This window comes from Bubalus kerabau, chromosome 6, assembly GCF_029407905.1.
Source record: "Bubalus kerabau isolate K-KA32 ecotype Philippines breed swamp buffalo chromosome 6, PCC_UOA_SB_1v2, whole genome shotgun sequence".
NCBI lineage: Eukaryota > Metazoa > Chordata > Mammalia > Artiodactyla > Bovidae > Bubalus > Bubalus kerabau.
Window position 1 is genome coordinate 112,836,278 of NC_073629.1, and position 17,426 is coordinate 112,853,703.

Here is a 17,426-nt window from a genome sequence, read left to right on the forward strand (position 1 = left end):
TATTGTTTGATTTTTAAAAAGAGCATGATTTTTGGGGCGGGGGGAAGGCTCAGATGATGGTGGGCTTCCCTGGTGGCTCGGGTGGTAAAGAATCTGCCTGCAATGCAGGAGACCTGCGTTTCGATTCCTGGGTCAGGAAGATCCCCTGGAGAAGGGAATGGCAACCCACTCCAGTATTCTTGCCTGGAGAATGCCATGGACAGAAGAGCCTGGCGGACTACAGTTCATGGGGGTTGCAAAGAATCAGACACAACTGAAGAACTGACACTTTCCTAACACTTTCAGATGGTGATATAGCCAAAGGATGCAATGATTATGGATCCCTAACATAGATCATAGCCACCGCATCTTTGTGAGTTTCTGGAGAAAGAGATATATACAAGGAACAATGGCAAGGGAAGGCATTTTAATATCAGCTGGGCTTGGACCCCAAATCCAAGTGCAGAGCCCAGAGTCATCAGGTAAACTGAACTGAACCACATGAACTACGTTTCTCCCTAAGCTAATTTGGCTTTAAAAGCTTCAGTGTGCATGCTCAGTTGCTCAGTCGTGTCCAGCTCTTTGTGACCCCATGGACTGTATGTAGTCCAGCAGGCTCCTCTGTCCACGGAATTTTCCAGGCAAGAATACTAGAGTGGGTTGCCACTTCCTACTCCACAGGGTCTTCCCAACCCAGGGATCAAACCCAAGTAAGTCTCTTGGGTCTCCTGCACTGGAAGGCTGATTCTTTACCACTGAGCCACCTGGGAAACCCCAAGAAGTATCAGAGGTAAGGCCAATTCAGCCTAAGGAGGAATGTATCAAGAGAGTCAATGGGAAAGAATTCAATGTGCAGTGAATGACCCATAGTGTCTACTGCTGGAGCTGAGGGCTCTGCCCACCTATTAGCATGTTAACATGTACTGGAGACTAAGCCGTTCAGTGCTTCACTCTGCAGGGGAACAAGGGGATGCAGACAAAAGGAAACAGAGAAGTTTTGAATGCCCCCCTGCCCTTGAGTTCTGTAGTCATAACACGGCTGATCCAGTGTGTGTTTGTGGGGAGAGGAGAGTTGTCTGTAAGAGATCCAAAGTCATACACTAAAATGCTAGCAATAGTTATACCCAGGCAGTGGGACTTGGAGAATTATTGTTTTATTGTTTTTAAGTATTCCACCAGCTTTCTGCATTGAGCAGAAATTTTTAATTTAAAAAAATTAATTTTTAAAATGTAATGGGAAATTGATTGTCTATCAAACCATAACCACAAACTATAAAATTCCCAGGCTGTGCTTAGGCAGAGATTTCTTTTAATGATTTTTTTTTTCTGGGAAAGTGAAATGTGTCTTAGAAAGTTTTAGAAGGTATGTTTTAAAGGTAAGCGTGAGGCTGAGAATGTAAGGTATCAATTTTTAAAAAATTCTACAAAGGAAAACATTGAGAACTGGCTAAATAAAAATTCAATGCTTGTACACACCAGAAGAGTGCCATAAACAAATCAGGAGCAAATGATAAATTGGGAAATATACTTAATAGGCAAAGACCAACCTGAATATACATAGAGTTTTTCAAATTTGTGGGAAAAATAGAAGCAAAGGACATGAACAGAGAGTTAAAAATAAATATGCAAATAGTCTATTAATATTGCCTAACTAGTTGTCACGGAGAAGGCAATGGCACCCCACTCCAGTACTCTTGCCTGGAAAATCCCATGGACGGAGGAGCCTGCTGGGCTGCAGTCTATGGGGTCGCTAAGAGTCGGGCACGACTGAGCGACTTCACTTTCACGTTTCACTTTCATGCATTGAAGAAGGAAATGGCAACCCACTCCAGTGTTCTTGCCTGGAGAATCCCAGGGACGAGGGAGCCTGGTGGGCTGCCGTCTATGGGGTCGCACAGAGTCAGACATGACTGAAGTGACTTAGCAGCAGCAGCAGCAGTTGCTCCGAGGCACGTGGAATCTTCCCAGACCAGGGATCGAACCCGTGTCCCCTGCACTGGGACCACCAAACATTGGTGACTGTTTCCTCTGCTGGCTCTTAAGTTCCGTGAGGCAAGAACTGTCTGCTTACTTCTGCACTGGTGAATTGAATGTCAGAAGGCCCCGTGAGCACCTGGAACTCGTGTTTCACGTGCCTCGGGTTCTAAGGGACGTCATCCTAGAGTGATGTTCACCGTGAAGGGTACCCCACCACCTAGCACTGTCCCCAGCACTTTCTGCCATATCTTTCATATTTAGTCCGTATTTCTGCGTAGGGTTTCAATCTTGAGCTGAAAAGTTTCCGCTGTGCCTTTAATGTTTATGGTGCAGTATAAATCCCAGGGACAGAAGAGCCTGATGGGCTACGGTCCATGGGGTCGCAAAGAGCTGGACACAGCTAAGTGACTGAGCACGCAAGTGTTGCCAGTGGTAAATTTCAAAAAAGAGTACTATTTTTCGAAACATAGCAAGAGTTGAAGTGACTTCGGAGGTAATAACAACAACAGCGGTGGCAACAGCAGCTAACACTCAGTGCTCAGCTGTGTGCCAGGTGATGAAAGGCAGCCTAGTCACGAGCCCACCGTGAACTTGGCCTCAGTGATACCCTCCATGCATAGGCCAGTCTCTGCCCGGAGGGAGATGCTTGTCGGTTTAGAAAATCCACTGAAGCCGCAGCACTTGGCCCAAGGTCAAAAGAGAAATAAGCAATCGTGCTGGCCCTCACCTAGACCACACAGAGCATTCAGGTGGTGACTAGTGGAAAGAACATGGGATATGAGAGCAGCCAGACCTGCATTCAAACCCTGCCTGTGCCACTTACTTAACTGTGTGACCCTAGAGAAGTAACTGAACCTTTCTGAATCTCAACTTCCTCATAAGTAGAGTGAGAACACCTCTCAGGGGAATCTGCTATTTTGAAAATTCAAGGTGACAGAGCATGAAAGTGCCTGAGATACAGTTGTTGTTCCGTCGCTAAGTCGTGTCCAGCTCTTTGGGACCCCATGGACTGCAGCACGCCAGGCTTCCCTGTCCTTCACTATCTCCCGGAGCTTGCTCAGGTTCATATCCATTGAGGTGGTAACACTAGCTAATCATCTCATCCTCTGCCGCCCCCTCCTCCTCCTGCCCTCAGTCTTTCCCAGCATCAGGGTCTTTTTCAGTGAGTCAGCTCTTCACATCAGGTGGCCAAAGTATTGGAGCTTCAGCATCAGTCCTTCCAGTGAATCTTCAGGGTTGATTTCCTTTAGGATTGACTGGTTTAATCTCCTTGCAGTCCAAGGGACTCTCAAGAGTCTTCTCCAGCATCACAATTCAAAAGCATCAATTCTTCGGCACTCAGCCTTCTTTATGGTCCAACTCTCACATCCGTACATGACTACTGGAAAGACTGTAGCTTTGACTATACAGATCTACAATATACTGACATACAGTAGGTGTTCAGCAATGCTTCTCTCCACTCCCTTCAGCACTGGGCCCTGTCACCAACTTCTTATATCCTCTCTCCTTTATCATTAGTCTTGATATTTGGTTCCTGGTTTTTGCATCAAAAGCAAACAAACCAACAAAAAGATGGCAGCAGATAAGCAAGATAATACTTGGCTAACTTTATCCTGTGTGCAGATAAATACTCGTTAACATCTGCTGTGTGGGTAGATGAGGAGTGAAAACATGAGGCACTGAACTAGTGAATGACCATGTGTCCCAAGAGTGATGCTCGTACATCAACTTGTCTGCTTTTGTCTTTTCAGCTTATCCACTCACCAAATGCCCTCCTCCCACCATCCTCCCCAATGCTGAAGTTGTCACAGAGAATGAAGAATTCAACATAGGTAACATTTCCCACGCCAGCAAGGACTGGACTGGGGAGGAGGGACGGGGGTGGGGGGCAGTTCTGGCCAGTGGGGCTGAGCTCTCTCTCCTGTCCTTGAAGAGAAACAATAGACTGAATGCAAACGGGTTGATATTCTGTCAACTGAGGTTCACTCAAAATATAGTCACTCTTTGTTTTAGCCATGCATAGCCAGAGGAGCTAGAAAAGAGATTTTCTTCTATGATTCAAGTCAGGATGTTTTTTCAAATAAGTCCGTATAGGACACTATAAAAAGTTCCTGGAACGTGGACCATTCTTAGGCTCAGCACGGCTGAGCTGCAAGAGGGGAGCTGTGGTCATCTGTCATTCGATTGGAGATGAGCTAGTTGTTCACTCAACAGAACACACCCCGTCACTGGTCATCTTGCCTGGAAGTAGGTTAAAGTGGTACTAAGGGGTGCCAGTCAGCCCTGCCCAGTCTTCTCCAGGAAATCCCCATATTGGTCTCTCCTTGACAGGTGACATCGTACGCTACCGGTGCCTCCCTGGCTTTACCTTAGTGGGGAATGAAATCCTGACCTGCAAACTTGGAACTTACCTGCAGTTTGAAGGGCCGCCCCCAATATGTGAAGGTAATTGCAGTGAACCATGCTTTAGAGTTTCTCCAAAACAGAGCCCCTGTTTTCTTTCTCTGTATTCCCAGCCCCTGCCCGTGAAGTAAGAGGTCACTTGGCAAATGCTGGAATGAGTGAGTGAGTGTTCTAGGTAGTTCTCTGCCCTGCTTCTAGATCCAGGGCTTTGAATTGGCCATAGAGGCCTCATTTATTTCTGTCCTTTTTGCTTTTTAGAAAAAAAAATCTTGGCCTTGTTGGAAGGTAGGTGGGATCTTAGTTCCCTGACAAGGGATTGAACCCACACCCCCTACATTGGAAGTGCAGAATCTTAATCAGGGAAATTCCTTCCTTTTTTCTAACTGACACTCCCTGGAAATGGAAGGAGGTCGTGGGACCTCTGGTGGGAATCGAGGCTCACACACCAGCCTTGCCTTACGGGAGTACAGGTGTGTCCAAAACCCTGTGTGCTGAGCTAGGCAACCAAGAGACCGCAGTTGTCTTTATTCCAGTGGATGCGCTTCACCAAGTTACCCCAGCTAACACCCCAAAACAAAGCTTCCACTCACGAGGCATCTGACCTGGGGCAAGGTACCTAACTGTGCTGTGCCTAATTGGTAAAATAAGAATAAGACTATTCGCTCAGTCGTGTAAGACTCTTTGCGACCCCGTGGACTGTAGCCCACCAGGCTCCTCCGTCCATGGGATTCTCCAGGCAAGAATACTGGAGTGGGTTGCCATTTCCTTCTCCAAAACAAGGATAATGATATTACTAATGTTGTGGCCTTGTTGTGAGGAATTACAGGAGTCAACAGTGTAAAGCACTTTGGAACTATGGCTGGCCCGCAGTCACTGTTCGGTGTGGGCTCTTATTAGAGTTGCTAGTTCTGCCACTGCTTCTAGTGCTGTTGCCACCAACAGATATTCAGCAGCCTATGGAGAAGCAGGTCAGCTTCCCTCCATCTCTAAGAAAACAAGAGTAGGGAGAATCTGTAATATGGATTGTTAGCGAGGAAGAGAGGGACCACAAGCCCCAGAATCAGGCTGCTGATATACTGAGAAATTCAGGACCTATTTCAGTTGAGCTGACCCACCCACATACCAAATGACCAGCCCCCAATTACAGTGAACTTTAGTCTTCATCGTTGATTAGCTCCAGCCCTAGTTTCTCATCATCTCTGGCTCTGTTTCTATGTCTACGTGGCTCCAGTCTTCCTGCTTTACTCCGCATTCTCAGCCTCATGCTTTCCTCTGGGACTTGGTGTCATGCTGGCTTCCCAAAGTATGACCCTTCATAGTCTCTTTTTGTAACAACAGCTTTATCAGGGTATAATTCACATGCATGCAGCCCATCCACTTTAAGTGTATGCATCAATGGTTTTTAGCACCTTCAGGGTTTTGCCACCATTGGCACAATCCATTTTAGAACATTTTAATCACCACCCCCCCCAAAAAAGAACTCTTGCAGTCAGTTAACAGTCAGTTCCCATTTCTTTCCAGCCCCCTCAGATCTAGGCAATCACCAAACCAGTTTCTGTCTCTGAATTTGCCTATTCTGGGTTAATATAAATGGACTCCTACAATGTGTGGTCATTTGTGACTGCCTTCTTTCATGTAGTATAATGTTCTAAAAGTTCATTCATGTTGTAGCGTGTATCAGCACTTCATTCCTTTTTTTTTTTTGCCCAGTAATATTCCATTGTGGACTTCCTCCATGACTCAGTGGTAAAGAATCTGCCTGCAATGCAGGAGCCACAGGTTCAGTCCTTGGGTTGGGAAGATCCCCTGGAGGAGGGCATGACAACCCACTGCAGTATTCTTGTCTGGAAAATCCCACGGACAGAGGAGCTTGGTGGGCTACAATCCATAGGGTCGCAAAGAGTCAGACACGACTGAAGTGACTTAGCGTGCACACATTCGATTGTACACATACCACATTTTGTTTATACACTCATTGATGATGGGTATTTGAGTTGTTTCCACTTGTAGCTATTATGAATAATGCTGCTATGAGCATTCATATACAAGTTATGTGAAACATACGTTTTCATTTCTCCTAGGTATGTATCTAGGAGTGGAATTGCTGAGTCATGTGGTAACTGGTAACTCTATGTTTAAGCTTTTAAGGAACTGCCAGAGTATCCTCCACAGTGGCTGAACCATCTTCCATTCCCACCAGCAGTGTATGAGGGTTTCAATCTTTCCATGTCCTCTCTGTTATTATTATCTGTCGTTTTAATTACAGCCATCCTAGTGAGTGTAGTGGGTATCTCATTATTGTTTTGATTTGTCTATTCCGATGGCTACGACGTCCAGCATTTTTTCATGTGCTTATTGTTCATTTGCACAAAGAAAAGCCTATTTGGATCCTTTGCCCATCTTTGATTGTTTTTTATCTGTTTGATTATTGAGTTGTAGGAGTTTTTATATATATTCTAGATACAAGTCCTTTATCAGATGTGTGATTTTTTAAAAAAAATTTCCCATTTTGTGGGTTGTCTTTTTACTTTCTTGATGGTGTTCTTAGAAGCACAGAGGTTTTTAATTTTGCTGATGTCCAATTTATGTATTTTTTCTTTTGGTGCTTGTACTTTTTGTGTCATATCTAAGAAGCTATTGCCTAATCCAAGGTCAAGAAGATTTACGTCTGTTTACCTCTAAGAGATTATAGTTTTAGCTCTAACATTTAGGACTTTATCTGTTTTGAGTTCATTTTTATATATAGTGTGAGGTAGGAGTCCAACTTCATGATTTTGTGTATAGATATCTAATTGTCCTGGCGTCACTTGCTGGGAAGACTGTTCTTTCCCCATTGAATTGTCTTGGCACCCTGTCAAAATCAATTGACTATGAATTGGGGTTCTAAGACAATTTTTATTGGAGTATAGTTGATCCAGCATGCCAGGCTAGCCCGAGGGACTCAGAAAGGTAAATTGAAAGGGTTATTTCCTGACCCTCAATTCTATTCTCTTGAGCCTTTCATTATGCAAGTACTCCTCCATCTTGATTACCGTAGCTTGGTCACACGTTCTGAAATCAGAAAGTGTGAGTTCTCCAACTTTGTTCTTCGTTTTCAAGATTATTTTGGATATTCTGAGTCTGCTGAATTTCCTGAATTTTAGAATCAACTTGTCAATATCTACAAAGAAACGAACTGAGATTTTTATAGAGACTGGGTTGAATCCATGGGCCAGTCTGGGTCTCACTGCCATCTTAACTGTATTATCTTCCAGTCCCTTAATAGAGATCATTTTCCATTCATAACCGCTTCATTGTACCTCTTTCTTTCCCCTTTCGGCTCATTCTTCTCTTTCCTGCCTCAGATAATGCCTTTCCAGTGAAGTCCTAGTCCCCTCTGACAAGGATCAGACATTTTTCTGTCATCTTGGAGGCTTGCTCTGGCGACATAGAAAATTTGGTGAAACTCAAACCTAAAAAATCACAGTGTAATTATAGAATATCAAGGATAAAGAGAAAGCATTATATTTAAATATACATTTATCTTTTCATGGATAAAAGCTAAATCAGACTCATAGCACTATTGAATCAAAAATAATACCTACCAAAAGATAAAATGCAGCAGGAAATATAATTGTAAACTGAAATTATAAACCCAGCTAAATTATCAGTTAAGAGTGAGAATGAATTAATGAAATCTTCAGATACACAAGGACTAAGTACAGTTACTGTCCTACTAAAAGCATAATTAAAGGATACACTTCAGTATATTACTCAATAACAAGCAATCCCCACATCTCAGTGGCTTAACACAACAAAAGTTTATATCTTCTTCAAAAAGTTTTCTGTAATCCAAATAACTCTATAGAGCTGCTAACTCCATGATCCAGGCTGCTTGAATCTTGTGCTGCTGTCTGAAAACTAGGCCCGCTCTTCCAACCTCCGTTGCAGCAAAGGAAGACAGAAGTGGACATTCGCATAAGGGCTTTGCACTTCCTCAGCCCCAAAGTGACACTCACGGTTCTACTCACATCTCATTGGCCAGAAATAGGCACATGGATGGAAAGTGAAGTTTTTTATATGCTCAGGAAATAAAAGAAAATGTGATATTGGTAAACCCCAGAAATATCTACCACATTTAGCAACTATCTGTTTAATTATTGAGTGGTAGGATTTATCTATATATTCTAAATACAAGTCCTTAATCAGATGTGTGATTTTCAAAAATTATTTCCCATTTTGTGGATTGTTTTTTCACTTTCTTAATGGGGTTCTTGAAGCACAGAAGTTTTTAATTTTGATGATGTCCAATTTATACATTTTTTTCTTTTGGTGTTCAGCAAGAAAATGAATACAGGTAGAATGATTTGGATATAAAAACTAACAATAAGCGAAGAAATCAGTGTTTCTGCATGGACTGCTTTCTGCAGGTCATGGGGTCACAAAGAGTCAGACACGACTGAGCGACTGAACAGCAATAACAAGAAATCAGTAAAATATAGTAGTAGATATGTTTATGTAGCCTGTAGAAAATAAAAAATCAGAAGACAACTGGACAAATAAATTACACTGGAGAACCTATTTAGAAGAAAGAAAAAATGAGTTAAGGACCCTTTCTTGCTGAGGAAAATCATAAATATGGATTAACCATGTACATTATTAAAAATATATACATTTAAATACAATGTTTAAATTTATACATAGTTTTCTTAAATTATGTATGCCCACAGTATGCATACATTCTAAATCCATAATCAAAAATAATGAGAGTAAAGAAAATTTGATTAATACAATGCGTGCATCTCAGTCATTCAGTCATGTCCAACTTTTTGCAACCCTGTGGGCTACAGCCATCCAGGCTCCTCTGTCCATGGGATTATCCCAGGCAAATACCAGAGTGGGTTGCCATTTCCTCCTCCAGGGAACCTTCCTGACCCAGGTATCGAACCTTTGACTCCTGTGGCTCCTGCATTGGTAGGCAGATTCTTTACCACTGAGCCACCTGGGAAGCCCTATGGTTAATCCAATAGGAAACATTAAAGGAGAAATTTTTTAAAAATCATGGTTAACAAAAATTGCAAAATAAGATAGCAAAACTAAGTGCAAATATGTGTGCAACCATGATAAATACAATTGAATCAAACTGCTAATTAGAGATCAGAGATTTTTAGATTGGTAAAAATTTCAAAGTCTAGTTATAGGCTTTCCATGAACTTAGAATTGAATATCTTCATTTGCCTCTCTAGGGGCAAACTAGAGGCAAAACCCATCCCTGATCTGAAACAAAATATTAAAAAAAAAATAGATAGCAAGTACTAACCTCTAAAATCTGGTGTAGCAAAACTAATCTTAGACAAAATAGAATTTAAGGCAGAGAGCATTAAAGGGAATAAAGAGGAATATTTCATGCTGATAACATAATTTATCAAGAATATGTAAGAGTCATAAATGTCTTGGTACCTAACAATAGTATTGAAATATATAAAGGAAAAATTCATAAAATTACAGGGAGAAAGAGACAAATTCACAGTTATGGTGGTAGACTTCAACATCTCTGTCAATGACCAAGAATAAGCGATTAACATATTATTTGTAAAACATGGTTATATTGATGAATTTTTGTTGCAAAACACCATGCAAAAGTTTAGAGGCTTTAAAGAGTAATTATTTATTTGCTACAAAAGTTGCACTTTAAATATAAATACCAGATAGATATGAAATATGAAAGAAGAGAAAAAGATATGTCATAAAAATAGTAAACATAAGAAACATAAAGAAATTTCAAATAATACTCCAAGCAAGAAGTATTACTAAAAATAGAGATATTTCAAAATGGCAAATAGGCTAATTTCATTAAAAGAGATATATAAGTATATATGCAGATGATAAAGCAAATTAAAAACACATGAAGGAAAAGCCAAGAGGAATGAATGTAAAAAATAAAGACAAACTGCAGAATAAGAGAAGATATTCAGAGTATGCATATTTTTAAAAAGGCCTTGAACGTAGACTACGTAAGGAACTTTTACAACTGAGTAATAAGACAATCCAATGAAAATATATGCAAGAGACTTGAACAGACACTTTGTAAAAGAAGATAATGAACGGCCAATCAATATATGAAAAGATGCTCAACATCATTAGTCACAAGGAAAATGCAAATTAAACCATAATGAAATATTACTGTGCACCCACTAGAATAGCTTAAATTTAAGACTAACAATACGAAGCATTAGAAAAATGTGGAGTAATTAGAATTTTCATATATTGCTGGTTGAGATATAAAATCTTATGGTCACTTTAGAAAACTGGTAGAAGTTTCTTCTGAAGATAAACACATCTATCCTATCACCCGGCAATTCTACTCCTAGTTATTTACTGAAGAGAAATGAAAACCCATATCCATAATAAGACTTTTATATTAATTCTGTAATAACCCCAAACTGGAAACAACCCCAATGTTCCTCAGTAGAATCAACCAGCAAATTGTCCTATGATTGCTGCCAAGTGGCTTCAGTTATGTCTGACGGCAGCCCACTAGGCTCCTCCATCCATGGCATTTTCCAGGCAAGAGTACTGGAGTGGGTTGCCATTGCCTTCTCCTATGATTGCTAGAGAGCAATAAAAACAAAGGAAATGGTGATACATAGATCAGCATCAGTCGACTCCTACAAAAATGACATTTAGCAAAAGAAACCAGACCAAAAAATAATACATATGCGATTCTATTCGCATGAAGCTCTGGTACAAGCAAAACTCCTCTATGTTTATAGAAATAGCACCACTGATTCCCTGGAGCATTGGGGCAGATCATACTGTTTGCAAAGGGACATGAGAGAACTTTCCAGGGCAATGGAAATAATCTGTATTCTGATTGTGGTAGTGGTTACACAGGTGTATACATCTGCCTAAATGCAAATTGTGTACCTAAAATCTGTGCATTTTATTGTACGTAAATTATTTATCTAAGAATCTGAATTTAAAAAGAAATTCATGGGACTTCCCTGGTGGTCCAGTGTCTAAGACTCCACATTCCCAGTGAAGGGGCCCAGGTTCCATCCCTGGTCAGGAAACTGGATCCCACATGCTGGGCTGTTTCCTTCTGTTCCTGGTATAATCATAGTCATCATTGCTACCATTTATGGAGGCTATATGTTTCATGCTTTACATATATTATTTAGTTTAATACTATAATACATAGTATATATAATATAATCTTAATATATAATGAAACAACACAGTATCATATAATGTATAATATCATATCATATATAATCTTAATATATAATTACATAACATAACATATATATGTGTATATATGACATTTGGTGTAAAACAACAGCACTGCAAGGTACAAGTCATCTTTCTGGGTTGGAAATGGAGAAGCAATTGCACAGAAAGGCAATAATTTGTTCAAGATCACATAGGTAGTAAGTGACAGAGGTGGACTCTAAATCCAGGTGTTCAGTTCAGTTCAGTCACTCAGTCGTGTCCGACTCTTTGTGACCCCATTGACTGCAGGACGCCAGGCCTCCCTGTCCATCACCAATTCCCGGAGTTTACTCAAACTCATGTCCATTGAGTCGTTGATGCCATCCAGCCATCTCATCCTCTGTCATCCCCTTCTCCTCCCGCCTTCAATCTTTCCCAGCATCAGAGTCTTTTCAAATGAGTCAGCTCTTTGCATCAGGTGACCAAAGTATTGAAGCATCAGCTTCACATCAGTCCTTCCAATGAATATTCAGGACTGATTTCCTTCAGGATGGACTGATTGGATCTCCTTGCTGTCTAGGGGACTCTCAAGAGTCTTCAACACTACAGTTCAAAAGCATCAATTATTCAGTGCTCAGCTTTCTTGATAGTCCAGCTCTCACATCCATACATGACTGCTGGAACAACCATAGCCTTGACTAGACTCAAAATCCCATGTGCTTACCCCCGCCCTATACTATGTACAAATCAAATCCAGTTAACTCTTGGGTTTGAGGATGCCTTATTGTTGTCTGTATGTATGTATCATCCCCACATGTGAGTTAACAAGTGATTCCAGCCGAGTGGCCAAGCCTGAGTCTCAGCAGGACACTGACACAGAATCAGAGACCAACTCACACCACACAGCAGTATAATGAGGGGTGTCGGGATTTTGCTTGATGTACTCAAATGCCGGCTGGCTTTCCAGTGGTTGTCCTCTACACCAGGGACGAGCCATTGTATTGGCATTCGTTCCACCTCCATCCCACATACCTGGTATTTCTCTTTCTTTCTCCAAGTGCACTGCCCAACGAATGAGCTTCTGACGGATTCCACAGGTGTGATCCTGAGTCAGAGCTACCCTGGCAGCTACCCCCAATTCCAGATCTGCTCTTGGCTGGTGAGAGTGGAGCCTGAATATAACATCTCCATCACAGTGGAGTACTTTCTCAGTGAGAAGCAGTATGATGAGTTTGAGATCTTTGATGGTAAGTAAATTAAATCGTTCCCTGCTGCAGACGGTACCGACTGGCTTAAACCCTAGGAATCTATGACACAACCTCCCAGTTAGGACTTTCCATATGTTCCATGCAAGGTCTTTCTCTACCACAGAAACTCCAGTACCATAGAAGTTGATGAGTTATATGATCCGAACAATGGGGCTGCTGGTATTGCAGCCCGGACCTTCTATAACACCCTCCCTTAAATCTAGCCACCATGCAAAGCTGGTACCTTGAATGTTAGCCAGTAAATGGGTCATAGTGAAGAGTATGCAGCCTCCAAAACCCAAAGAAGTCTACCAAACACTGTGCTTCTTTCTTGGTGGTAGGAGGGTAAAGGTGCAATAACCTGCTCTTTAATTTGGAGGAAATGGCTCAGCATGCCCTGGGCCATAGGACCCTAAAAAGTTCACCTGATTCTTTATAGGATTTTTCTCTCACCCTCTGGAGTACCTGTGTCCTGCATGTGTACTGGTGGTTCCTTCTGGCACATCAGATACAGTTAATACAATGTCATCCACATAGTAAATCAATAAGCTATATGCTGCAGGAAGTCCAGATGGTCCACATATCTTCCTACTACATTATGACAGAGCAGGAGAATTAACATCACTCTGGGGCAAGACACGGATGTATACTGTTGTCTATTTCATGTAAATGCAAACTGCTTACGATTCTCCTTTCTGGTAGGTAGAGAAAAGAATTCCTTGCTAGATCAGTACCTGCATTCCATATAACCAAGGCGATGATAATCTACTCTAATGAGGCTACTATGTCTGGCATAGCTACTGCAGTTGAAGCTTCCATGGGGTTAAGTTTTGGAAACAACTCCATTTCTTACCAATCCTAGCCATATATACTCCCGTTGTAACAAAGGAGCCTTGAGAGTCTTTGGGTTCCAGGTAGCAGCATCAAATTCACATGTTCTGTATACAGAAGTCTTCTAAATATCCAGACATTCCCTTTTCTCCAGTATTCAGTTATCTGAATTACTAGTGGTAGGTCTTTTGGGATAAAGACTTGGGGAATCAGCACTGTATACATTGGTGGTGTTTTGCAAGGACCTGTTTCATCAGGACCCAGCCTCTTCTTCAGCCAAAGTGTTCTGGCTCAAGTCTCCAAATTATTCCAGTGATTGGAACTTTCTATGCCCTTTTGGTTATATATTCATGATCTTTTTTGTTCATATGTTCATTTGGTTTTGGCTGTCCGTCTATCTTGCCCTGAGGAACATCACGTTCTGTGATCCATCTCCATCGAGCCTATAGATCAGGCCCTCCTGGTTGCCATCCCAACTTTGCTGCCCATTTTAGTAATCACCCCAGCCTTTCTCCTGACTGCTCAGTGCTTCCACCTGGCCTCTGAATTTAGACTCCTCTCCTTCCCATCAATACTGGGAAGCCCAGCTCTGAGACAGCATCCCCTCCCATCAGTTTCTGCCTACAGAGGATGGCTATTACTCAGGTTGTTGATGATGCTGGTCCTCACCTGCTCCACAGTGCATTTCTTATTGCTTCAGGAAATGATGTGTCCCCCAGATCCTTCTGAAGGTCACAGTCAGCTGGTGGGTGTTCTGGTCTAATACCGCAGGCCTGTCCCAGCATGCCATTTCTCTGGGCCATTTGACCCTTTCCTTCAGAGCTGTCACAGCCGTTCTGATGACTTTCCTGCGTGTGATGTGGTCCATCACTTTTCCCACACTCCCAAGCACTGTCTCAGCAGCATATGCCAACTATCACTCAGGGCTCTTTGCAGGATAATAAATCCTGTGTTTTGCATTATCCAGCTTTGTACTCTGCAGCCCTTGGATCGGCCCTCTTGGAATGCACTTCCAGGCATTTAAGGTAGAAAAAAAAAAAAAAAAAGAAGAGGGAGGCCCTTCTGGAAGAGCCCTGGGAAGGAATATTGGGGAACTGTGTTATTTATGACACTGAGACTTGATGTTTCCTCTAGCTTTATTGCTATATATTCATTCATATTTTTTTTTCCTATCTGGCAGGCCCTGAGCTGTTTTTTAATAGGCACAAGTAAGACGGTGAGGTAGAAAAAGTTCCCAGGTTGAAAACCAGCTCTTCCATTAACCAGCATCTTGACCTTGGGCAGGTCCCAGGATAGCAAATAGATGTCATCTCACCTGCCAACCACTCTGGGTTGGCAGGGACTTCTTCGATCCCTGCTTTAAGGTTCAGGAGGAAGATATCCTCGCGCAAGGCCTGTGGATGCGAGGGAGGAGTGGACAGACCGATGATGGTGCTGAGTTTCGGTCTTTAATCTTCATGTCTTCACTTGAGGAGGGGGAAATGGAAGGTGGTTACGTTTAAGGCATCAAGGTTAGTATCTCTGGTAACCGCAATAGTCTGTGATCCCGTGTCCACCATCTTCCCGTAGGGCCCTCAGGACAGAGTCCTCTGCTGAAAGCCCTCAGTGGGAATTACTCGGCCCCCCTGGTTGTCACCAGCTCGAGCAACTCCGTCTACCTGCGCTGGTCGTCTGACCATGCCTACAACCGGAAGGGCTTTAAGATTCGGTATTCAGGTGAGTGAAACATAAGGACTCATGGGAAGGGCTGCAGCCCCTGACCCCCTTAAGTTTCTCACCCAAAACACTAAGCTGTGGGCCACATTTTCGACTGCGATGCAGCTTCTCCACGAGCCTGGAGACCGGCAGCCTTTCTCCTCTGCTGAGTCTCTCTCACCTATAGCTGCAGAGTATCCTTGACATCCCACCTCCCCTCTCTCTATACCTCCCTACTTTTAACCTCTTCCTTCTTACTGCTCCGACTGCCAACCTGTGTCTTTTAGATAAGTTTATCGTATTTGAGCTAATAATGCCTATAGGTGGTCCTGTCCCTAACACTGTTGAAATGTTAATAAAAGTCCCTTAAAACCAGAAAATCCTAAAGATGTGGGTCTCCAACTGGCAGATGTTAGACAGGCAGCAAGCAGTGGGCTGTATGCCCGGTCCAGGAGCCTCTCTTGTGCTCTGTGAGCCACATCTCATAGGCAGAGTCAGATTGAGGGCCACGCCAGCTAACTATCTGCCAGGACACAAAACCATCCTTAGAAAGGTAATGAGGCAGAGAAAATCAAGGTTAACTGAACTCCCATTTGGGGATTACTGTCTATCATTGGCAAGAAAACTTGAAAAACTGCCTGCTGCCCATGTTGCAGGGTAGTGGATCCATTGAGCTGCTGGCCGGTTCTGTGAGCTTGGGAGCAGAAATGAATTACCTAAGATCATAGCCAGTTCCACCAGGGGCTGGTCCTCTCACGGCACTCTTTCCCTGGCTGCATTTGGCCTGAAAGAAACTGAAAGTCGCTCATTTGTGTCCAACTCTTTGTGACCCCATGGACGGTAGCCCATCAGGCTCCTCTGTCCATGGGATTCTCCAGGCAGGAATACTGGAGTAGCTTGCCATGCCCTCTTCCTCCAGGGGATCTTCCCCACCCAGGGATCACACCTGGGTCTCCCACATTGCAGGTAGATTCTTTACCATCTGATCCACCAGGGAAGCTGCATTTGGCCTGTGTTCCAAACAAATGTTGGGCAAATTTTCAAAGAATATTGATTAAGAGGGATGTCAAAACGTAGCCTGAGTTGCCTCTTGTCTCAATCCATCTCTTTGCACAGGCTGCCCACTTGGAAGACCAGCTCAAACTTAGCTGGTCTAGCTTTATTGCTATATAAAGCTAGAAATCTTTAGAAACTCTTGAGTAGGGATGGCTCCAGGTGAGGGCCAACCAGAAAAGCTGAAGGGATCCTGGGAGGAGGAGGAGCTTTACTTTCTCAGAGTCCATTTCCTCTGCAAAGTAAACCCCAATTCTCAGTTCTTCTTGGTGGAAAAGAAACCTTAAGCTACTGTCAGGGAGATTCAGGCTGATTTCCTAGCAGCTACTAACACAAAAAAGAAATAAAGCAATTTAGTAGCATTTCACTGTGCCGATTGCTACCTCCTGAACTAGAAGTCATTAAGGAGTTGCCCTTGGCTTGATGTTTTTAAAGATTAATCACATGTTTGTGGGTAATGAGTCACTTATAATACACATGCCACTGCAGAAAGTGAATTAATTACATGGTGAAACAATAAGTCCTTAATGGAAACACAGGAGAATCTTGTAATTTGCCCATGCCTCTATCACTGTGACAAAGTATATTTTATAACTGAGATTCTTGTTGGTGACTGAGGTAGACTTGTGGATACCACATAAACAGGACACAGTTGGCAAAGCAGAAGCAAAGGAGGGTGTCTGCCTTGGAAGGGGAGGTTTGAGAACTTCAGTTTCACCAGCTGAGGGATGTAATCACGTAAGAGGCCAGCGGATACAGGAAGGGTCCTGGCATCTACGTCCTGACTTATCCCGCGCCAGGGATGCTGAAAGCAGATGGGCTTGCCCTTTGTGCTCCTTTGGTCAGCCCTCTTTCCTGGCCTCACAGAACTTCCCCCTGAGGCTCTCTGGCAGAGGTTTGTGTTGCAAGGTCTCTGAGGCTGGGGTCTTTGTCTATTCTCTTCACTGTCATATTCCCAGCACTTAGAATAGCACCTGACATATAAGAGACACTTGATGTCTGTCTGTTGGATAAATGAATGAAATAAATTGAAATTGTATGTCAAGAGGA

General features: G+C 42.7%; 1 protein-coding gene across 2 annotated transcripts in view; it reads left to right on the top strand.

The window, feature by feature from the left end:
- The window catches only part of CSMD2 (CUB and Sushi multiple domains 2), a 683,179-nt gene that overhangs the window by 600,457 nt on the left and 65,296 nt on the right, over positions 1–17,426 (top strand). For both annotated transcript variants that reach the window (XM_055586466.1, XM_055586467.1), the window contains exons 45-48: positions 3,708–3,788; positions 4,288–4,401; positions 12,609–12,797; positions 15,198–15,344. In XM_055586466.1, the coding sequence (XP_055442441.1) occupies positions 3,708–3,788; positions 4,288–4,401; positions 12,609–12,797; positions 15,198–15,344 (531 nt within the window). The remainder of the gene's footprint in view (positions 1–3,707; positions 3,789–4,287; positions 4,402–12,608; positions 12,798–15,197; positions 15,345–17,426) is intronic.